The sequence below is a fragment of the Taudactylus pleione genome, unplaced genomic scaffold (genome assembly GCF_031769625.1).
Source record: "Taudactylus pleione unplaced genomic scaffold, aTauple2 ptg000093l, whole genome shotgun sequence".
In the NCBI taxonomy this organism is placed as follows: Eukaryota; Metazoa; Chordata; class Amphibia; order Anura; family Myobatrachidae; genus Taudactylus; species Taudactylus pleione.
Genome location: NW_028284495.1, coordinates 11,222,062 through 11,246,965, shown reverse-complemented (window position 1 = coordinate 11,246,965; position 24,904 = coordinate 11,222,062). Strand labels below are relative to the sequence as shown.

Sequence of the window (24,904 nt, the reverse complement as noted above, 5' to 3'; positions counted from 1 at the left end):
TGATATTACCGAGTGAATTCGCATTGCGAATTCAGGCAATATCACAGGGATTTACTACAAATCCCTTACAGGGACAGAGCTTGCGAGAAAGCTCTATCCCTGCAAATCCCCTTCGGAGCCTTATCACGGTATTTTCGCAAAAAATACCGCAATTAAGTGCCCGCGCAGGCGCCGACCGATCACCACTGCTACCCCCCCCCCCGGGGAACTAAGCCCCGCCCCCCGGTGCGGGTTCGTGGTGTGCTGGATGATCGATATTGATCATCCAGCACAAGATTGTTCAACGATATCGTTGATGATAGTCTCGTGTGTATGCACCATTAGCTAGTAACCTCTAAATTCTGTAATGATAAAGGTGAACAAACTGAAAAATATGCAGGCTATGATCCACATGATATGTATTCGTGTAATAAAACGCATTTTCACCGTTCAAAACCAGACCGATAGAATCACGGGTTCATTGGGCAGCTATAATGGTGATTGCCTGGATTAGACACACAGACATTGCTGCTGTGTCGTCACAAAGGCACGCACGCGCATTTCGACTGCTCCTTCTATTGGCGCGTTTCCCGTCAGTTGTATCCAATCAGGAGCGGTCTCGGAGGCATGGCGCCAGAGATCAACAACAGCCGTGTGTGTGCTGATGATGACCCGCTGGGAGCAGCGCGGGTGGTGGGAGAGCTGCAGTAGCGGCGCCAGTGCCCGGCGGTGAGAGCGAGGTGGCACATCGTGGCGCCATGCCACAGGGGAAGGTAACTCCTCGGCCTTTGCTTCCGCACTCGTGTCCGGGGCGGCTGCTGCTGCTGCGCTCCCTGCATGTGTTCTATAGATATACACAGTACAGTACAGTGCACCTTCATCACCTCAGTCTTCTCTCCTACACTCACCGTGGGGTTTGCAGGACCACTGCTCAGTACTCTTTTTGCCTTACTATCTCAGCAGTAGCAGGGACAGAGGACAGCCTGTGGTCCCATGAGTGACCCTTTTAGGGCCGTATTCAATTAGTTTTGCACCCCGTACTTTTTGCAGTCTTTGCCTGTTTTAGGTGCGGAAACTTCGCACCTAAAGCCCCCCGCGATTCGCTGTGTTCAATTCCAAAGGACGCGATAACGCATCCCAGCGAAACTCTTAACAGGCAAAGGGCGGAATTCAATTCTTTCCAGCCCCTATCGCGCCCGATGGAGCTATTCAATTCTTGCTCCTGTCGGGCACGATGAGCTGCCAGCGCTACATTTCAGCTCGCAGCCCCTGGGGAATGAGAGCTGAAATGTGCGAAAAGTTACATGTTTGGGCGCCCAAACATCTCTTTTCGCGATCGCGCCCAGCACTTTGGTCGGGTTTAGCTGCTTTACGCGGCTAAACCTGATCTCTATGGGCGCGATCAGCACCAAAATCTTGGACAATTGCATAGCGGCCTGCGATCTCTTGTCACTTTAGATGGGAGATGCGGGCCACGAAAACAATTGAATTCCGCCAAATGAGTTGTAAAAATGGGGAAATCAGCCTGACACCCCCCAAAAGATGCACTAACATTGGGGATCAATATAGATGTCTCCAATTAGCCCTACTGAAGCTAATTGGGGTACTTAAGTGCTGTCAATTGCTTCTGATTGGCGTCTTTGCACAAGTGATGAAGAATAGCATTTTGCTTATTTTAATGGTGAAAATAAGTAGTCCTGTCAGATTTGGGGTCCTTGAAAAATGGGGGTAAGCATAGTTAAGTTGCTAATTTGTTGTTTAAAATCATGTAGAAAATGGGCCTTCAGCATCCACCTGCAATAAAAAAAAACACCTCACCCCTACTTGCAGATCTCCCAAAATGCTATTTCGCTAGTTTTAAAGCTTGTACCCCCACTTTGCACTTTTTCGCCCCCTTTTTCGAAGTTATTTTTAAGGGTGTTCCTCTTATTTATTTATTTATTTTTTAGGACTATTTTGAAGCAGTTAACTTTTGGGGGGCTGTCCCAAGGGTGCAGAGTGGTTTCCCCACCTTTGCACCCCTAAATAGCGATTTTGCACTTTTTTCCGATACCTATTCATAGGCGAAGTTTTTTTTTCCGCCTATTACATTGCATTGCGTTTTCGTATATGCGAAAAAGTCTTTGCAATTGAATACGGCGATACTTTTCTGCCTGGCGAAATTACATAATCCGTGATACTTTTTCGCAGATTCTGAATTTTCACCACTAATTGAATACGGGCCTTAATGTAGCTGTCAGTCTGGGAGCCTTTATGCCGCAGTACCATTACATCAATTTATATTGATAAACCACTACAAATATAATTTCATAATTAATAGTTGAGAAAAAAAAACAAGTTTTGAATACTCAAATTTTGTTAAATATATACATTAATTTACAATATCCACCTCTTTCAATCAGTCTCTAGGGACCATGTAACAATCCTTCCAAAGAGTGGAGTAGTTGCCCATAGCAACCACTCAGCATCTATAATATTCATAGAATACTTGATAAATGCTGGCTCGAAGCTTTTATTTACAGACCCGAACTAATGCTGGGAACACACTAGGTTGATGGCTGACCTATCTGACGATTGGCAAGTGCATGTACACTGTCGGGCCTGATGTCACAACTGGGTGGACATTTAAATTTACATGCCCAGTTTAACTGTCACTCACTGCCGGCCCTTGTAGCATGTGTATGGGTAATCGGCAGGTCGCCCATACATGCCAGTAGATGCACCGATATATCTGCCGATCTATTTTGGCCACTTGCTGTGCTGCACAGCCGATGCAATATGTCTGAGTGACGTTGCTCACAGACATATATCGGGGGTACACACCCGCTGACGTGCTCGCGATATTTATCGGCCGGTGTGTACCAAGAGTAACAGTCCTGCATTGAATACACTATTTTGTCCAGGCATGCAACAGGCTAGGATTCACACAAAATTGATTAGACATTTTTGTGCATGACTTAAATTCAGCAACAGATGACTGATGTTTACCTGTGTGAGCAGTTATCTGTCAATCTCACTAATGAGTCTGTTTGCAGCAATAACAGCTTTTTTGTTGTCACCACTTATCCTACAGATAGAAAATGTATTATTGCTGCAGTTTAACAGGAAAATATTGCCGGAGCAGCTGAGTGATTTGCAGATGGCAGCATTGCTGACAGGTAGTGGGATGAGATTTCTTACCACTTTTCCAGGTAGTCCTGGTTCCATCTGTGCATGCCTGACCAGATTTTGCAACTTCACAAATGTGCAGTGTAAATGGGAGCCAGGACTTGGGCTTCCAACTCTACACTTTAGTATTTATAATTGAAAAATATGCTTTAACAATTTTTCCACCACAAAACCAGACAGAAATTGTAATTTTTTAGATTTAATAAAGTCCAAAATGTATTATGAAAAATCTTTAAATATAAATATTTTTAATATACCTAGGGGTTGTTTTGCATCAACCGTGTCCACATATGACCCCATTGTAAAATCCCCCCCCCCATCCCATCCCAGTGGCAAAAGATTCCTAGTGTTATCACCCCTCACCTTCCTACTGAAAGTAGATCCCAGTGCCAGTGGGCCTCCACTGTATTAGGGCCCTGCCCCCCCCATGAGTAATTAGATTTTTTTTTATATATATCCTGGTGCCAAAAGATGACCCCCCTCCCCCTATGTCATTGCTACGCTCCCTTGCCTTTGTGCTGCGATCTGCAATGTGTGGGGCAGGGGGGACTGATCATCAGTTCCCCTTGCTGTAGCTGAATACTGCACACGTAGAAAACAACATGTTTGTGCTCGGAGGGGGACTATGTTTCCCTGGTTGCACTTTTGGTTTAGGCCCATGCACCTTGGAGTGCTGTTCGCACGGCATTCTGGGACGCATTATTGGAAGTGATGTAGGCAGTCACAGACCAGGACATCACTGTTGGGGTTCCAGAGCAGGAGGAGGCGATCCATTCTGCTCACAAGTGCAGAACAGATTTCCTCCATAACAGCCTGGATGCAGCGGAACGACACAAATGCTTGGGATACGACCGTGCCAACTGAAGCCCAGCTGGCAGCGGTCGCATCTCATGCGTTAATGCCAGGTAAGTGGTTAAGACATATTTTTCCTGTCGGGGAATCTCAATTCCCTGACATTGACACAATAGGAGCGATTCAATTGTTTCTCACTCCTGTCTTAAGGGAGTGGGAGCTTATAGATTGTTTGCCTCATTCTCACACCCTAATGCACAGGATTAGCTGCGATGATTAGCTTCTCCTGTGCTGTGTGCGAACTCGGCACTCACGACTAGTCCCAGAGCCCTACCGAATTTATGCTCACACCTTAGTGTATGTATGTGTGTGTATGTATATGTATATGTATATATATATATATATATATATATATATACATACACATATATATATATATACACACACATATACACACACACACACACAGTCAGGTCCATAAATATTGGGACGTTGACAGAATTTTCAGATTTTGGCCTCTATTTACCACCACAATGGTTTTGAAATGAAACAAACAAGATGTGCTTTAACTGCAGACTTTCAGATTTAATTTGAGGGTAATTACATCCAAATCAGGTGAACGGTGTAGGACTTACAACAGTTTCAATATGTGCCTCCCACTTTTTAAGGGGCCAAAAGTAATGGGACTATCAACTCAAAAGCTATTTCATGGACAGGTGTGGGCTATTCCCTCGTTATTTCATTATCAATTAAGCAGGTAAAAGGTCTGGAGCTGATTCTAGGTGTGACATTTGCATTTGGAATCATTTGCTGTCAACTCTCAATATGAGATCCAAAGAGCTGTCACTATCAGTGAAGCAAGCCATCATTAGGCTGAAAAATCAAAACAAACCCATCAGAGAGATAGCAAAAACATTAGGTGTGGCCAAATCAACTGTTTGGAACATTCTTAAAAAAAAAACAATGCATCGGAGAGCTCAGCAACACCAAAAGACCCGGAAGACCATGGAAAACAACTGTGGTGGATGACAAAAGAATTATTTCCCTGGTGAAGAAAAATCCCTTCACAATAGTTGGCCAAATCAAGAACACTCTCCAGGAGGTAGATGTATATGTGTCAAAGTCAACAATCAAGAGAAGACTTCACAAGAGTGAATATAGAGGGTTCACCACAAGATGCAAACCATTGGTGAGCCACAGAAACAGGAAGACCAGATTAGAGTTTGCCAAACAACATCTAAAAAAGCCATTACAGTTCTGGAACAACATCCTATGGACAGATGAGACAAAGATCAACTTGTACCAGAGTGATGGGAAGAGAAGAGTATGGAGAAGGAAAGGAACTGCTCATGATCCAAAACATATCACCTCATCATTGAAGCATGGTGGTGGTAGTGTCATGGCGTGGGCATGTATGGCTGCCAATGGAACTGGTACTCTTGTATTTATTGATAATGTGACTGCTGACAAAAGCAGCAGAATGAATTCTGAAGTGTTTCGGGCAATATTATATGCTCATATTCAGTCAAATGCTTCATAACTCATTGGACGGCGCTTCACAGTGCAAATGGACAATGACCTGAAGCATACTACAAAAGCAACCAGAGTTTTTTAAGGCTAAAAAGTGGAATGTTATGCAATGGCCAAGTCAATCCCCTGGCTGAATCCGGTTGAGCATGCATTTCACTTGATGAAGACAAAACTGAAGGGAAAATGCCCCAAGAACAAGCAGGACCTGAAGACATTTGCAGTAGAGGCCTGGCAGAGCATCACCAGGGATGAAACCCAGCGTCTGGTGATGTCTATGCGTTCCAGACTTCAGGCTGTAATTGCCTGCAAAGGATTTGCAACACAGTATTAAAAAGTGAAAGTTACATTTAGGATTGTTTAGTTTGTCCCATTACTTTTGGCCCCTTAAAAAGTGGGAGGCACATATAGAAACCGTTGTAATTCCTACACCATTCACCTGATTTGGATGTAATTACCCTCAAATTAAATCTGAAAGTCTGCAGTTAAATCTCATCTTGTTTGTTTGATTTCAAAGCCATTGTGGTGGTGAATAGAGGCCAAAATATTAAAATTTTGTCAATGTCCCAATATTTATGGACCTGACTGTGTGTGTGTGTGTGTGTGTATAGATGCAAACAGTAATACCCTGCCCTCGGTTGTCCTGGATTAGCAACTTACATTATCCAGGTGCCCTTTCCGTGTAGACAGTATAAGCAGCAGTGGTGGACGCCATTCCGGAATATAAGAAAAGGTGCAGTTACACAGCCCTTGTCAACGTTTCAGAGTTTGTGCTCTGTCATCAGGACACACACACACGCGCGCGCGCGTGGCTGCACCAGATTGTATAAATGACACTTCAGGCAGAAAGCTGATGCTGGGTACACACTGGTCGATCAATTGATCAGCCAATATATCTGCTGGCCGTGTTGCTTGCTTGCACAAAAACGGGGCGTGGTCATGAGAAAGGAACATATCCATAAGACGCCCCCTTCCGTCACTTGAGGGCGTGCCCAGCACTTATGGACATGCTGGGCTGCCCCCAAACTCTCCCCTGACTGTCAGTAGATGCTGTGCACATGCGCACGTCATCTACTCACCAGTGGTAAGTGCTGCACCGCAATTTTTCATCCCCATGGTACATTGCGGTCCACGGGTGGGGATGGCACCTGGCACACCCAGCAGGCTGTTTCAGCAGGTCGCTGGCAGGTAGGGCAGGGTGCATTTTGCGGTTTTAAAATCGGGCTGGGCACAGTGCCCTTTAAATTTTTGTGCAAGTGGCTTTCTACTCTGGGGGCATTACTACTGGGGGCATTACTCGGGGTGCACTACTACAGAGGGAGCATTACTATTGGGGCACAACTACAGGGGTATTACTACTGGGGGCATTTATACAGGGGGCATTACTAGGGCATTACTATTGGGCACACACAGGGGGCATGACTACGGGCATTACTATTGGGGGCACAACTACAGGGGTATTGCTAGGGTCATTTACTGTATACAGGGGGCATTACTATTGGGGATTACTACTAGGGGGCATAACTACAGGGGGCACGACTACTGGGTGCACTGCATTAAGGGCACCACTGCTGTGGGCTCAGCACACGGGGCACTACCCCTGTGGGCACTGACACTACTGGGGGCTCTGCATATGGTCCCCATTGCGCATACCCCTAGTTCGTCACATTTAATAGGCCTCCACATATTTGTTGCCCAGGGGCTCCCACAGACCGTAATCCGGCCCTGTATATGCAAACATTCACCCCAATTCCCTCTGGTATATTTGTTAACTATCTTAGGGATAGGCAGTTTTTATGCATATTTTCTAGGGGGGCTTTTATATATTGATATATTCATATTTATATTTTTATAAACATTGATAGGTCCTATCCACATACATTTTTATCTTCACATTTTGGATCTAGGGTATCCCTGTTTCCATATCTACACCATAATTTTATTGAATTTTATATTTCACGTTCTTGACCCTTTTTCACTGTGGCCATGTCACATTTTCATCAGTTTTGTCACATAGTTTGTCACTATCATTATCACTGTATTATACTTGTTATACCTCTGGGGCACCGTTATTCTTTTATTTTCCCCTTGTTCTTTTAGTGCCAACAATGTCCCATACACATTCACCATATTATCCTATCGCATTATTCCTAATCAATTCCGCACGTATTTCATTTGCCTTTTGGTTAACACCTTATTTTTTCACTGATTGCTCCCTTTTACTTTATATTTTTATTTTGTCCTTAGAATTTTTATTTATTTTCAGTAGAATAGCCATGGAACTAGTTATTTAATAGTATATTATATCTTATGGTGATAAGAAAATAGGAGTATATAGTTCCCTATATACGGGGGAGCTGGGGCATGTGTATTGGATTGTTAATTCACTCACATGTTGGTTTATTTTACATTCCTATTTATGGATCGATTTAACATAAAAATAATTTCTTGTATTTAATTTTTTTTATTTATTATTGGCACAATGAGAAGTGGGATCAACAACTCCACTGCAGATATGCGCATATTAATATTTTTATTACATATTTTTTTGTAAGGAACTTCTATGTAATAAGCCTTTGTTTAAAAGTATTAACTTATTAACTAAAGACGGGGGTTGATTTTTGGATCCACTACGTATTTGTCTCTCTCCCTTTTTTTGACTGACATCTTTTCGGACGCATGCGCGCCTTTGGTGTGCGTTAGAGTACCTTTTCTACAGTCCAGGCCCTGCCTTAGAGTGAACACTGTGTGTGCCAATTATAACTTGGATTATGTGCATGTTTGTCTGTCTATCTACAGTATCTTTATACCGTGGCCAGCTGGGCTTTCACTAACATGGTCGCATCCCATGCGTTCTACACATATGCAGAACAACTCTACCCTGGCCCCAAGGCAATGATGTCGTGGTCTGTGACCGCCGACATCACTCCTGAAATCATGCCCCATAGTGCTGTATGAACGGCCCTCTGGGGTGTATGGGTCAAAACTAAAAGTACAAAGAGGGGAACTTAGCTCCTCTACGTACTGTAAGGCTGCACCCTTGACACACACTCTGTTGTACTCTGCATTAGAAGGGAAGGGCTGTTTCAATGGGGAGGGGCATTGCAGGGGGGATGGGGCACAGAATGTGCTATTTTGCCTCTGAAGGAAGTGGTGATGCCCCCACAAAAAATGTTATTTACTCTGAGTGAGACAGTCTTACTGGTGTATATAGTGACACATTTAGTTTGGTGGTACTAATACAGGATAGCCTAAAGACACTGGGGGGGGGGGCTTGTGGCACTGGGGATGTATCACTACTAGGGCGATGGAGGATGGGAGGGGGGGTAATGTCACTGGGTTGACAATGGAGGGTGGGAGGTAATGTTAAGGCCTATGGACACCGTGGGGGGTGCGAGGCATATTTTATTTCAATGAAATATTTATTTCTTTTTCAAAGTAAGTTCTAAACTTAATTTTTAAAAAAACTGGCAACATTTTTTTTTTTTTTTTTAATAAAATAAGTCTTAAATATAGGAATGGAATTAAAACCGATTAATTTGTAAATGAAACAATTGATTATTTTGTTTTAAAATAATATCTAATTATATTCATGAAGCTGGTTTTATTTTGCAATAATATAGTTTTCATTTATATTTCTTAGAATGTGAAAAAATGCTTCTGTAAGTGTTCATTGGGTTGGCCTTTTAAAAAATAAATGTATCCTTTTTTTGTTTACATTAAGTTTCATTAACAGTGGTTGATTCATTTGCCAGCATCACCCGTGAACTAGCGCTCACATACGTGATACTATCGGTAGACCCAAGATTGTGGATTTGTGTTTGCAGACCTTTTTTAGCGAACTAGCAAGTCTTGTTTTGCCTTTGCACCCTAGCATTAGTAAATCAAAATAATCTTGAATGTCTTCGTTCCAAACCATTTTTATTACTGTTTATCCTGTATAAGGCGCTCATGTGGGATTCATATATCTTTTAGAAATTATGCCTTAGGAGATTTATCTTGGAAGAGTACATTGGAGAGGAGCCAGTCCATCTTGTGATGAAAAAACTTTGTATTCCTAGTGTTTTTCTTCAGAGTATTGAAATGATCATTTTCAAGATTTGTGTAGATATTATGCAGGGGTTGGTAATATGTGGTTGATTTCCCAGAGGATCAATTGCCAAAGGAATACTGCATATTTGTGCTTTAAATAGATAATCAGATGACCAGTGACTCAATAGGAAAGTATTTACCAGTTTTCAATAACTTTTTTGATATATTACCATTGTTTACCTGAGCATAGAACTCTTGGAAAATGTAATTTAAATTAAAGATAATTTGACATACGTTTGGATTGTAGACATGGTTTGCCTGAGGACAGTAGTATCACCCACTGGTTTCTGCTTTATGTTCCTACAGTATGTCATGCCAGTGGCACCGTAGTGGGTTTAAACCATTACCAGAGGTGAGATGTCTAATGATTAATACCACTGAAAATGTTACAGTAGAACTGTCAGTTGAAAATAATATAAAACTATATATATACTAACATTGCTTGAGAGGAGTGTTAGCAAAAAAGCATGCTATTACAGATATAGGGGAAATTCAATTAGAGGCAAAATCGTCCGATTTCACCAACGATGCAAAAAAAACCTGTCGTTTTTCATCTAAAAACTGGAGAAAACTTTCTCCAGCCTAGGGCAGGCGAAACATTTTTTGAAAAATTCCTATTTTTGGGTAAAAATCTGGGGATTTATTTCAGAACTCTTTCTCCATTTCTCAAAATGGAGAAAAGTTTTCTCAATTTTTTTACATGAAAAATCGTCGATAATATCGCCTTTAATTTAATCTGGCAGCTGGTATTTGATTTATTATATTAGAATTCTTTTTTTTTTTCAAAATATTTTATTGAATCTGAAGCATATTTGTTACAATACAAAAAGTATGCAATAAAATATAAATTGGACATAAAATACAATGTCACTCCAGTAAGTGATATTCTGTAAGCATCAATTACAATTACAGTATGTGTATATGAGAGAATGGAGGACACGCCGTGCGAGCAAAATAAACACTATCAGACAACAGACAATGGGGGGGATTGCTGTCAATTAACCTCATTAAATACCATGAAGTAAATGAAAAACATTAAACCAGTAATTGTTGAGTTTGTGAAGGGAGGATAGCAATGTAACTCTACCAAACCTCAAAAAATTTAGCTTAGCTAGACTCCTTGGATAAAGAAGCCTCTACCCAGTCCATTCTGAATAAATACATTTTTTTTTTCTAGAAATAAAGAAAAAGGGGGTTCACCAGTCTGTATCCAAACTTGCAAAATAGTTTTCTTTAGCAGCTGCACTCAGTGCCAACAGAAGTTTACGGCAGCCGCCTGACACTCTCTGACCCTGCGGTAGGATACCTAGGATAGCCCAAGCAGAGTCAAAAGGCAAAAAATTAACTAAGTTATCTAGGGTATATCTCTGAACCTGGAGCCAACAAGTTCTAACTAAGGGATATGACCACAAGCAGTGAAATAGGTCAGCATTATCCTCCTGACAACGAGAGCACCTATGTGAAGAGGAAGAACCCATCATAAAACCATGGTGTGGACTAATATAAGTTCTATGATATGTATTAAGGAATAGTTCTCTGTATGAGCTAGCAGGAATGATACGACATGAGTCATAGAGGTTTTTAAGCAAAATGTCTACCGTGAGGTTGGGAAAGTGGGGTATCCACTGAGGTAGGCCAGTACGAAGGGATTCATAGTCTAGACTGCCGCGTAAGAAGCAGTAATGTCGTGAAATAGCTCCACAGGCCGGTGGCGTGGAAGATAACAATGTATTTAGAGTGTTATCCCAATCATTATTAGAAAAATGACAAATAATTTGGCTCACATAATGCTCTGCCTGGTAAAAGGGAAAGAGGACAAAAAGTCAAATTTTGCAACTGCCTGGTGGAACGTGACGGGCCTCCTAAGATCTTTATCCACTAAGCAACTAACATAGTGTATTCCCCTAGCTGCTCAAAGTAGAAAGGGGTTTGCGTCTAACCCATGTTGAAATTCTGGATTACGTAACAGTGGAAGAAAAAAGGATTTATGCGCTAATAAGCCCTGTTTGTGACGTCGTATATGCCATAAACGGCGTTTATTCCAAAGAAGGGGATTTTCCCTCAAATTTGTAGGTATTTCCTGGCCGTGGAGGTGTAAGAAAGATACAAAATTGCAATCGGTCAGAAATTTTCCTCGAGACCCGAGTCTGTGTAAATATCAGTACCATGTAGCCAGTCCCGTAAATGGCTTAGCAGTGCTGCATGATTGTAATGAGTAATATTAGGAAAGGTAAAACCCCCATTATATTTAGTCTGTTGAAGACGAATCAATCCTATTCTGTGTCTTTTATGATTCCAAATAAACTTAACGAAAATTTAATTGAGCCTTTTGGTATCTTCCAAAGAAAGTAGTAAAGGTAGAGATTGGAATATATAAATCCAGCCTTGGGAGTATAGTCATTTTGAGCAGGCCACCCATCCAAATCCCCAATCAAGCTCTCAGTAACCTTTGAAATGTTCTTATCATAAAGAGAGGAAGGGTTTTTAGTGATTTGCATGCCTAAATACGTAAAACTCCCCTTAGCCCAGGTAAAGAGTACTTTATTATGCCAGCTTGGTCGCGAGAATCCCGGGCGTCAGTACGGGGCAATAGACTTTTCAGGATTGATTTGGAGTCGTGAAATATCTCCAAAATCATGAAGTAAGGATAACAAATGGGGCATAGAGGTTTTTGGCGGAGAAATATACAGTAATAAGTCATCTGCAAACGCTGTGGCCTTAATTTCTCTTGAGCCCACCCGTATATCAGAAATATTGGAATCTAGTTGAATTAAACGACGAAATGGCTCCAGAGATAAATTAAAAAGGAGAGGGGGGATAGAGGACAACCCTGACGAACACCCCTATACATCTGCTCCTCACCCCCCCCCCCTCCCCCAGCAGTCCATTCAATAACACATTTTTACAAGGTGAGGTATAAAAGTACCGTATTAAGCCAATAAAATCTTGGCCAAAGGACCTACGTGAGAGGATTTCATATAAGTGTGGCCAAAGCACTGGGTCAAAGGCCATATGGGTATCACGGCTAAGCAACAAATTAGAGGATGAAGGGTCTTTAGCTGAGACCACTGTAGCGGCAATGGCAGATCGAATTCCTTTGACCGAATGTCGGCCTTTCACAAAGCCTAATTGCTGGAGAGTCAATAGGTCAGGGAGAGTAGTTTGTAATCTGTTAGCCATGATTTTTGCAAGGATCTTAGTCTAAATTTAGTAAGGTGATCGGGCGATAAGAGACCACTAATTGAGGATCTTTATTTGGTTTGGGTATTTATATTATAATTTAAATCTATATAATAAGCATCTGCCTGTTTGTCCTTTATGCACGGCCATAGTTTTGGACCTAGCTCCACCTAATTTGGCTGGGTGGTGTAGTTTGACCAGGGTTAGGATTTTGCCTAGCTTTGAACTTCGTCAGGGCCACACACTCTCAAAGTGCTTATCTACTAAACAATTAAAATGTACGATTGAACAATAACGACACCGTTATCGTTCAATCGTTCATTAATTGTGCAGTAATTATGTCGGCAGCAACCAGTGATGCACGCTTCCGCTGGTCGTTGTCGACATCTGTCATCGCCTGAACACGCAGGCCAATCTCACGTGTTCGTCAGGTTGTGCATGTTCAGGGATGAGGGGGTGTCTGCACTGAACGACCTATTGTTCAGTATGGGCACATTATCCTCTGCACAGTATGATGAACGATTGAAAGATTATGATGATGTAATCGTACAGTCGTCCTACACTTGTGTAGTGGATATGCAACGTCACACAATTCTTAAAAATGGGGACACTTAAATTACACCGGTTCCGGGCCTGGCTAAAGCGGAAATTGGCAGACTGCTAAAAAACGTTGTAAAAGCTTCAAAAGTGTACTTTTAACCTCAGTCTAAGCAGGTGTCAAACTTTATTACTCTGCAAGTTCATATTAAATTCAGAGTTCTAGTCCTTTTTAAAGTGGCCATTTATATTAGTCAGCCCTCTGTGTTTGCATGCAAGGGCGTAACTAGAACTGTGGGGGCACATAGCAAGATCTTGTAACACCCCCCCCCGAGGTAAAAACCCCTCATACATTTGCCCCCCTACACAGAGCCCATTCAGGTTATTCCACACAGTAGCTCCCCTTATACACATTATGCCATGCAGTAGTAGTGGCCCTTCTCCACTCTGTTCTCTGCTTCATACATCTACCCATATGCCACACAGTAATGTCCCTTCCACATTATACCACACAGTAATGCTCTTTACAGATTATGCCATACAGTAGTAGTGCCCCATATAAACACTGTTCCACACAGTAGTGCCACTTACACATTTTGACACCCCCCCCCCCAACAACTCACCTCCCTGTGTCCCTCCAGCAGCCTCTCGTCACGCCTGTGTGCCATCAGCAGCCAGCAGGTGTGGATTTGGTGCCGGGCGCCAGCTAATTACAGCAGGCATGGACAGACAGCGCCAGCACAATTTAATTCTGCTGCCACTGCTGATTGGCTGCCGGTCTGCAAGCTCTGATTGCCATGTGACCAGCAAGACACTGTCTCTGTTTGCCTGGTGGTGCGCCAGCACCAAATAAACATTGCAGCCACCCGAGCCCCCCTTGTTGGCCCTAACTGGACTGGCCCACCTTGAGTGCGTTACTGGGTGCAGGGGAAGCGGCAGGCCACAGAGGCAGCTCTGGCGCCATATCAGCCACCCACAGTAGTTAAGCCACCGTTTGCATGCATGTTGGTAAACAGTGGGGTCATTTTCAGGATCAGTGGAATAGGGTTATAGGCGAGGACAATGTAAACAAATAAAGACTGAAAGTGTACTTCAGGGTCCAGTCTTAAACCTGGACAACAACGGGTTTCTACTTCAGGGTCCATAGGGGTCCACAGGTTGACCTTGGGGTATAGCTGGTTCCTGGATCCTCGGGCACCACGGAGTTAAAGCTTTCAGCTGCTCCCAGGATGCACTCGGGTCCATCCTCCTCTATACCCCGCCCCCGAGCCACAGGCACCTCAGTTTAAGATGGTGCCCGGCCAGAGTCGGGTCACCCTGTGGGGGGGGGCTGAAGGAGCAGCCCCCTAAAGCTTTTAATTTTTATTTAACTTAGTTAAATTTATTTTTAATAACAGTTTTTCTCCAGAGCGGCAGCGATGGGCTGTCTGTACAGACGCCCACGCTGCCGCTCCTTCTCCCTACTGGCGCCGCCAGCACTGAACTGGGGATCGCGGCGGGGGAAGCCAGAGTCTGTACTAGCCAGACTCTGGTTTCCCCCGAGACTGCTGCCGGAGACGCCGGGGAGATCCAGGTAAGCAGCGCACCGCTGATTAGCGGCGGTGCGCGGGTTCCTTTTAAAAATGCAGTCCCATGCCCCCGTCTAGGGGACAGACCGGGGGAGCTAGCGGTGGCGGCGGGCTCCCCCTCCAGTGGAGGCATACCCCGCCAGACCACTAGACCACCAGGGTGAATAAGGCAAGCGGAATGCCGTCAACCTTGGGGGTTAATATGCTAGCCAGGGGAGGAAGCCTTCCCTGTCTAGCTGCTCCTCCCCTCAGCTCAGCGCGCCTTTCAGCTCGTAGTCTGGCGTCGCTGAGCTGCAGTTACACGGCCACTCCTCCTCTGAGGTCTCCGGCAGCCATTTTCTCCAAGTGGCAGCGCGGATACTCTCAGGGAGCACGCGGACCGGTCCCCCTGTTTACCTCTCCCCCGACAAGGACAGTGTACACAGCACTATAGCCCTCCCAGACACTGAATCTGGGCAGGTTGATTGTAGTAGAAAGGTGCAGTGAGTATATCTTCCTGCATGGTATGTGACTTTTGCTAGTGCTGCCTGTCTGTGCTAATTTCTACTTACTGTCAGCTTATACCTATCCCTTTCCTTCTCCTACAAGCCCTACAGGTGTGCGGGGGAAGGGTGTTTCTACTGACCTCACTTATATAGATCACGTATTTGTGAGGTCCGTCACATACGGTTGTGTGCTACACAGTACCATATTGTGGGCTGTTGTCCAGCACACTGGTGAGTGCGCATGTTTTCTTCCTATGTCATAACTGTATATTTAATTATATAGTCGGTCATGTCTGAGGAGGAGATTGAGCACTCCGTGGCTCCGGTATTGTTCTCCTGCAGGCGCTGTTCTGCAGGAGTGGATAGGGAGGATTTGTCACAGGACGGCCTGTGCGGACGGTGCCAGGCGATCCCTGGTACGTCTAAACCTCCTATGTCGCAGGAGCCACCATGGGCGATGTTTTCCCAGGTGCTGGTGTCCATCGCGGACCGTCTGTCGGTCCAGACTGCCGTCCCTACTAGGGCGTTGCCCTAGCCTACCATCCCCCTTTCCCCGGGTGTCCCACAATTATTGCAGACTCCCCCGGGGTCTCAACCTGTTGGTCCCTATGCGGGGTTGCCAATGTATATACAGTCCACCCCGGTGGCGCAGCAGTCTGTGGTGCCGTTTCAGGCTCCTGTGGCAGCTCCTCCACCCTGGGTGGATGCGCTTTCCCACACTGTCCAAGATTTGGCGGCAGCATCTTCGGCTTTTCAGTCAATGTTGCGCAGTGACGTGGCCCCCCAGGGCGTCTAAACGCACAGTTATGGCGCAGGCTGCAATTTTTCGGACTCTGAGGGGTCCTCGGATGATGGCGAGGTGCAGGATGACTCAGCCTCAGATGCCTCAGTCGCCTCAGTCCAGGAGGTAGACACTAAGTCTTCCATCAATGTGCGGGCTCTGGTTAGGGCGGTGCGGGCCATTCTTCTGATTGAGGATGAGGCTTCCGCTCCCAAGTCGAGGTATCCTAGTTTTAAAAAAGCTAAGGTTACTTCTGCAGCGTTCCCTTTGTCTGATCAGTTGACGGATCATATGGCGGTGGCCTGGCAGACGCCCAGTAAGCGATTCCTGCCACAGAAGCGGTTGGCGTCCAATTATCCGTTTCCGGAGGCGCATTGTAAGAAATGGGAAACTGCCTGCGGTTGATTCCCATGTAACACACCTCATCAGGAGTGCTACTTTGCCATTGCCGTCTATATCCTTGCTGAAGGATCCTACGGACAGGAAGGTGGAGACTTGTCTAAAGTCTATTTATTCTCTCTCAGGGGCTGTAGCCCGGCCGTCCATGGCCATCTCCTGGGTGGCCAAGGCCATTGAGGGTTGGGCCAACGCCTTGGAGGATACGTTTACGGATGAAGCTCCGGATGTCCAGAGGGCGTTGTTAGGACAGATGAGAGATGCCGCTTCCTACATTGGAGAAGCATCTTTGGATGCTAGCTTGCTGACCTCTAGGGTTTCGGCGGCAGCAGTGTCTGCTCGCAGATCCTTGTGGTTGAGGTCTTGGAGAGCAGACGCTGATTCAAAGAAAGGCTTGGAGGCCTTACCTTTTAATGGAGAGTTACTATTTGGTCCAGACCTGGACAAAATAGTAGATACCCTGGCAAAGTCCAAGTCAGCCTTCCTCCCTTCAGCTACGACACCTGCTAAGGTCCGGAGCTCGGCCTTTCGCTCCTTTCGGGTTCAGGGCAAGGCAAAAGGTCAGTCCTTCCCGAGGCAGTCCGCAACCAAGACCGCCTCAAAGCCAAAGAAGCAAGCCTGGAGTGCTAGGCGCCCTTCTTCCAAGCAAGAAGATAAGCCTTCGGCACGATGGGGTGGGCCTCCCTCTGGGGGACCTCAGAGTGGGAGGCCGACTTCTTCAATTCGCCCAGTGCTGGCACAATACCACCACGGATGCCTGGGTGCGAGAAGTGGTCTCCCAGGGGTACGCCCTGTCTTTTCGGCACAGGCCGCCTTGCCAGTTTTTTTGCACGAGTCCTTCTCAGGACAAAACCAAGGCCTTGCAGGTTCAGGAAGCCATAGAGGCCTTGCTGACGGCGGGGGTCATTATACCCGTGCCACAATCTCAACGTGGGATGGGGTATTACTCTACGCTGTTTCTGGTGCAGAAACCCAATGGCTCTCATCGCCCCATCCTCAATTTGAAGTCCCTGAACAGATTTCTCAGGGTTCCCAAATTCAGGATGGAAACTTTGCGTTCCATCATTCTGGCGATGGAACCGGGGGATTATATGGTCTCCCTGGATATCCTGGACGCCTACCTCCACGTGCCTATAGCAACATCGCACCAACGGTTTCTGCGGTTTGCTATTCTCCACAACCACTACCAATTCAGGGCTCTACCCTTTGGCCTCTCCACGGCACCAAGGGTATTTACCAAGGTGATGGCGGTCATGGCGGCTCACCTTCGGAGCCAGGGGATACGGTTGCTACCGTATCTAGACGACCTCCTCTTGCTGGCAAGCTCCCCGGAGGTACTGATCCAGCATCTCCACCTGACGGTCGCTTGTCTACAGGCGCACGGGTGGTTGATCAACTGGAAGAAGTCCTCCCTCATCCCATCACAGCGGATGGTTCATTTGGGGGCCCTTCTGGACTCTCGTCAGCAACGGATTTTTCTGACTCCAGAGAAGGTCTCCTCCTTACAGCTGCGGATTCACAGTTGTCTGAGCAGGGGCGGAGTGTCGGTGCACTCAGCGATGAGAGTTTTGGGGTCCATGGTGTCGGCATTCGACATGGTGGAGTTTGGCCAGTTCCATTCCAGGCCCCTGCAGAGGCTGATTCTTTCGGAATGGAACGGATTGCCACACAGGATCCGCTCTCAGATGCTGGTGTTGTCCTCGGAGGTGCGTCTGTCCCTGGCCTGGTGGCTACAGACGGCTCATCTCCTCGAGGGGCGCCCCATTTGGATCCCGGAGTGGGTTCTGCTCACGACAGATGCCAGTCTCCGGGGTTCCTTGTCACTTCATGGTCGTTGGTCGGCGGAGGAAGCGATTCTTCCCATCAACATCCTGGAACTGCGGGCAGTGTACAGAGCCCTGCAGTCGTCCGGCACCGCTCTTCACGGAAGGGCCGTTCAGGTGCAGTCAGACAACGCCACCACTGTGGCGTACATCAATCACCAGGGAGGGACTCGCAGTCGAGCTGTGATGTCGGAGGTGTCCCGCGTCCTGGCTTGGGCGGAGCGCTATCTTCCAGCTCTCTCGGCAGTCTTCATCCCGGGAGTGCTCAATTGGGAGGCAGACTTCCTCAACCGTTACGACGTGCATCGCGGGGAATGGTTGCTTCATCCAGAGGTATTCCAACTACTCGTGGACAAGTGGGGGCTGCCAGAGCTGGACCTGATGGCGTCCCGTCACAATCACAAGCTGCCCGTGTACGGGTCAAGGACAAGGGACACAGGCGCAAGTCTGATAGACCCGCTGTCGGTGAAATGACTGTTTCGCCTGGCTTGTTTCCTCCGATATCTCTGCTGCCTCGGGTCCTGCGCAAGTTCAAGCAGGACGGAGGCACACTGATCCTGGTGGCCCCAGCGTGGCCCAGAAGGCCGTTATACTCTGATCTGCAGAGCCTGTCCGTCGACGCTCCGTACCTCCTACCTCAACGACGGGACCTGTTGTCTCAGGGGCCCTGTCTTCACCCGGATCTGGGTCGACTATCTTTGACGGCGTGGCTCTTGAGACAGCCGTCCTGAGGTCTCGGGGTTTTTTCTACCTCCGTTATTACCACCATGCTGAGGGCGCGCAAGCCTGCTTCCGCGAGGATCTACCACAGAGTTTGGCACACTTACTTTCAGTGGTGCGAGGCCAGATATGATCCCCAGGTGTTCCGGGTTTCGTGTATTCTGGCTTTCCTTCATTCGAGTTTGGACTTAGGATTACGTCTTTCCTCACTGAAGGTGCACGTGTCTGCTCTGTCGGTGTGGTTCCAGCGCAGGATTGCTGCTATGCCGGACGTACACACCTTTTTCCAGGGTGTTTTAAGAATCCAGCCTCCCTTTGTGCCACCTGTGGCCCCGTGGGATTTGGCGGTGGTTCTTCGGGCCTTACAGGGTCCTCCTTTTGAGCCCTTGGAGTCAGTGGAGCTCAAGTGGCTAACTTTTAAGACGGTTTTCCTCTTGGCAATTGCTTCTGCCAGGAGGGTTTCGGATTTGGGGGCGCTTTCCTGTCGTTCCCCTTTTCTGGTTTTTCATCAGGACAGAGCGGTGCTTCGCACTCGTCCTGATTTCCTGCCTAAGGTGGTTTCCAGGTTCCACATTAATCAGGAAATTGTTGTACCAGCCTTTCAGTCGCCTGATCTTTCGGCTGGGGAGGCTTCCTTAGACGTTGTCCGTGCACTCCAGGTTTATGTGGACAGGACTAGTTCTGTGAGGAAGTCTGATTCATTGTTTGTCCTCTTCGGTTTTCACAAGAGGGGTTGGCCTGCCAACAAACAGACTCTAGCCCGTTGGCTTCGTTCTGTTATTATTGTGGCTTATATGCAGGAGGGTTTTCCTGTTCCAGCCTCTGTTAAGGCTCATTCCACTCGGTCTGTGGGCCCTTCTTGGGCTGCTAGCCGTGGCGCCTCTGCTGTTCAGCTGTGTAAGGCGGCCACCTGGTCTTCCATTCAGACCTTTTTGAGGTTCTATGCGTTTGACACCTTTGCCTCTCAGGATGCATCCTTTGGGCGCCGGGTTCTATCAGCACAGGAGCGTCCCCCGCCCTTAGTTGGACTGCTTTGGGACATCCCCAAGGTCATCCTGTGGACCCCTATGGACCCTGAAGTAGAAAACAAGAGATATGGTAAGAACTTACCTTTGTTATCTCTGTTTCTACAAAGTCCATAGGGTCCACAGGGCACCCGCCCTGACGCACCTGGCTTCATATGGGCTCTGTGACTGGTCACCGGTTTTCCGTCTCCCATTTCTGTGAGTATGGTTCTTGTGTGTTCCAGTCTTCCTTCTCTCTGTTTCGTCTCCTCCTCCGGCCTGGGCTGCTTACCAACTGAGGTGCCTGTGGCTCGGGGGCGGGGTATAGAGGAGGATGGACCCGAGTGCATCCTGGGAGCAGTTGAAAGCCTTAACTCCGTGGTGCCCGAGGATCCAGGATCCAGCTATACCCCAAGGTCACCCTGTGGACCCTATGGACTTCGTAGAAACAGAGATAACAAAGGTAAGTTCTTACCATATCTCTTGTTATCCCAGCTAGTGTGTAATAAAACAGGGTGGATTGTAGTTTTTCACAAAGAAATCCATGCCTCAGCATAATTGTTACACTATAATAAGCATGTTCTACTCCCATAAGGAGCGTACACACTAGATGATATTCTCCCTGAGCGATATCGTCTAGTGTCTCCCCGGCAGGCTGTGCTCAATGTTGTTCATGACATTGAGCACACCCGCTGAACGATATCATGAACGATATCGTTCAGCGCCGGGCTCTCTCCACCATTCCATAACATGCAGCAACCTGACGACATCGTCAGGTTGGCCTGCATGTTAACCCGATGAACGATAATGACGAACGACCCACGGGAACGCGCGTCGTCGTTATTGTTCATCGTTTTTGTGTTAAAAATGGTCGATAAAGTGGACGACTGAACAATAACGATATCGTTATCGTTCAGTTGTCCACTTTAATCGCCCAGTGTGTACGCACCATTACTGTACAAAAGTTTATCTACACACTTCAGATTAACAGTAGCTACATCATGAAACACCCCCTCTGCCATAGATATGACAATGACTTTGCGCTGTCAAGGAACTTTTGTAGTGCTAATTTAACCCGTTCTTTGTGGTGTGCTGTCTTATAAATAACTATTCTGGAGATCTGCGAACAACTGTTAGACAAAGGCCGGTATTCAATTAGATGCGAAAAGTCGGAAAGGTTTTGCCTGTCCGACTTTCCACCTTCATCGCCAGTTTCAGACGCGAAAACTTTTTGTGCACGTCCCCGCTTATCAATTATTCAATTCCAAACCATGTGAAAACGGAAATCGGTGAATGCGGAACAGGCGGAAAGTACTGTCAGAAGTGGGGAAATCAGTCTGTACCCCAAAAAAGATGCACTCACATAGGGAATCAATATAGATGTGTACTAATAGCCCTAATAAAAGTGCTTGTTTAAAATCCTTGTTATTAGCGTCTATGTTAAAGTGGTGAAAAATGGCATTAAGTATTTGAGAAAATAAGTATTCCTGTCAAATTTGGGGTACTTGAAAATGGGTGTTAGCATATTTTTATGTCTCTAAAGTGAAGTTTAAAAAAACGCACCTGTTGCACGCACCTGCAATTCTAATAACACCTAACCCATCCTTGATACGTTTAGGAAGCCGGTGGCCGCAATCCCGACCACCGGCTACCTGAATCCTCTATCCCGCCTAGGGATAAATGACCGGCATCTACAATCTAGACGCCTGTCATTTTCCCGACGCCGGGAGACAGGCACCCGGCATCCCGATCGAAGGGATGCCGGGCGCCGCGAGCGGACAGCCACGGGTGGGGAGGGTTAGGTTCAGGGCACACGATGGGGAATTAGGGTTAGGCACTCCCCCGGAAGGGTTAGGGTTAGGCTAGGAGGAGGGAGGGTTAGGGTTAGGCACCCCCCCCTGGGGACTTAGGGTTAGGCACCCCCTCTTGGGGAAGGGGGGGTTAGGCACTTAGTGGGGGGGTTAGGCACTTAGGGGGGGGGGAGGTTAGGGTTAGGCACCCCTAAGGTGGGTTAGGGGGCTTGGTTAGGTTAGTAAGTACTTACCTTAGGGATGATCGGGATTTCCAGCGCTGTCGGTCTTCCGCTGCCAGGCTCTGCTGTTCGAATCGAACTGCCGGTCATGCGGCAGCCGGCTATTCATACCAAATGCAACCCATCCTTGCAGACCCCCAAGAAGTCTTTTTCGCTAGTTTTTATGCTTGTCCCACCACTTTTTTCTCCCCCCCAAAAACTAAAGTACCTTTTTGGGGTGCTCTGATGTATTTTTTATAATTTCTTTTGCAGATTTTTGTCCTTTAGGGGCTTGTCCCCAGGGTTCTGGGTGGTTTCCCCACGTTTGCACCCCAAAATAAAGATTTTGCACTACTTTTCACCTGCTATTCATAGGCGAATCTTTTTCGCCTATTACATTGCATTGAGTTTCCGCTTAGGCAAAATCATCCTGGAATTAGATATGGAGATACTTTGAAAACAGGCAGAAGGTCTGAATCCACGGAAACTTTTTGCCAAAAGGCACTTTTCGCTTCTAATTGAATACGGCCCATGGTAGGAGTGCACTCAGCCAGCTATGCACTACATCTCTCTGTGTCATTCAGTATCTGGCCCCATACTGGGAATATCACAATGACAGCCTGTAAATGTGGCTAATGCAGTCTAAATAGCACTTTGCTTTCCAGTAACTGGGGTATTTTGTGGCTTGTTTGAACTTTGTAGAGGGATTGTATTGGGTGGAAAAGCTTAGGGGAGTTTAGGTGGTTCTAGAATTTGATAAGTGTGCCTGAAGATGTATATTTTTATTGAACGCTTGAATTATTGTAACTGAGAATGGGAGCAAGTAATAAGTGTGGATCATAGTCTCAGATCTTGGGCAGAGCAGAAAAGATGTCTGTTCGTTTAGATTTGTTTATAGCCTTTTATGTTAGTATTCTTTATTAAATTTTGGTAAAACACAGGCAGCCAGTGTAAGAACTGACAGAGCAGACCTGCAATAGAAGAATGTTTTGCGAGAAAAATAAGTTTCATTGTTGCATGTAAAAGAGATTGTAGGGGTAATAGTCGGATATGAAGTCTGGAAAGGTGGTTATTGCAATAATCAGCGCAGAAGATAATAAGTGCATGAATTCAAAGTCTTTACAGTGTCTCTGAGATGTGTGCATTCTGGAAATATTTTATTAGATGTATGTAACCGGATTTAGAAACAGACTGAATGTGTAGAGTTCCGAGTCAAGTGTGACGTCTAGACAGCAGGCTTGATGCGTTATCAACAGAGTTAGTGATATCTGATAGGTAACTTTTTCACATCACTCTACACCTGCCTACCTTGCTGGCACTCACTACCCAACCAGTTATTTCTCTTCTGTTACTAAAGATCTAATTGGTGCTATCAATTCTGTGTCCTCCACAACCTAGTGTTACCGCTAGTAAGCAGGGAGGGCATCTTCTAGGGACATTTACGGAGGTGCTGGGTTTCCCTCAAGCTCTCCCCTCACTGTGAATAGATGCCATGCGTACGGCGTATATTCACCCGGCGGTAATTGTCACCGTGACCTTTCTCACCCACGGAGCATTGCGGCCAGCGAGTGGGGAAGGCTGTTTTAGCCGGGTGCCACAAAAAGAGCAGGGCACATTTTTCCATTTTAAAATTGGGCAGGGCGCGGCGCCCCACTAAAACAGCCGAGCGGGAACACGAACAACCTATCTACCCCCAACCTAGCTAACCTCATCAATCTGTCGCTCTCCACTAGCAATTTCCTTTCCATCTTCAAACATGAACTGATCTCTTCAATTCAAAAGTAACTAATCTTGACCGTACCTCGCTATCCAGGGGCCACCCCATTTCTCTCATCTCCTTTTCTTTCACACTATTACAATAGCCTGACTTGTCTTTCTCTCTGCTCTCTCTTCTCATCCCCTTTGCATTTGGCTTCTAAATTCACTGCGCATGCCATCACTATAGTGAACAATGATCTACTTTTAATTTACTTTAAGAGCATACTGTTTCGCAATAAACTCTTCGGGGGTGACTCAATTGTTTTCTTCTTTGGGTTCCATTGGGTCCACAGGAATTACCTTGGGGTATGTGGTTGGAGTGATCCAGGCATCAAATAGTTACAAGCTTTAGCTCCAGTATGCACTGGGTCCTCCTCCATATATACCCTGGCTGCAGGCACTCAGTTTTTTGTTTGGTGCGCAAGATCAGTGCACCTTTTTAGACAGGGGACTGCTCAGGCAGTCCCAAGCTTTGTTTTTCTTATTGCTTAATGAGTATGCAGCGCTAGGTGTCCTAATGGACCTCCGTGCTGCTGCTCCGTCTACCCCTACCGGCGCCGCAACACCACTGAGGAAACTGGTGATTTTGGTGGGTGCCAGCTGGTGATGACGCTGGGCCCGGGACTGCAATCGGAAGACACGGGGACGCAGTTAAAGTGGTTCCCCGCTTGCTGGGGACAGTGGCGGCGGCCATGTAAAAGGCCAGTGCGCCCAGTTGGATTGATACAGCCTAGGGGAGGTAGGCTCTACCCGGCAGCCCCTATCCCAGCCCAGATGCCGATCCAGAGGCGAGGTTTTCGTGTGTCTGGGTTGCTCTTCCCTGCCTCCCTTGTATATGAGACACCCAGAGACCACTTTCAAGTGCTCTACGGTAGCTGCGAATCTCAGGAGCTTTGGTCAGTCTCCCTGTATACCTCTGCTTTGGTGGCCAGGTTATACAGAGCTCAATATCCTACTAAGCTTTGTACTTTTTAAGAGCCTATTGCAAATATATTGCTGGAATGCATTGTATGTGACTTATGCTAGTTCTGCTGTGGGTTATACTACTTTTTTTTTCTGAGAGACTGTCAGTTATGACTATCA

The 24,904-nt window shown here is 46.4% G+C and overlaps 1 protein-coding gene across 4 annotated transcripts in view; it reads left to right on the top strand.

The window, feature by feature from the left end:
* Positions 1 to 549: 549 nt before the first annotated feature.
* The window catches only part of SPIDR (scaffold protein involved in DNA repair), a 480,368-nt gene continuing 456,013 nt past the window's right edge, over positions 550 to 24,904 (top strand). The window contains exon 1 of one of the 4 annotated variants that reach the window (XM_088469549.1): positions 550 to 752. In XM_088469549.1, the coding sequence (XP_088325675.1) occupies positions 738 to 752 (15 nt within the window). In that variant the 5' untranslated portion in view covers positions 550 to 737. The remainder of the gene's footprint in view (positions 753 to 24,904) is intronic. The other 3 variants (XM_088469550.1, XM_088469551.1, XM_088469552.1) reach the window with 3 other exon arrangements.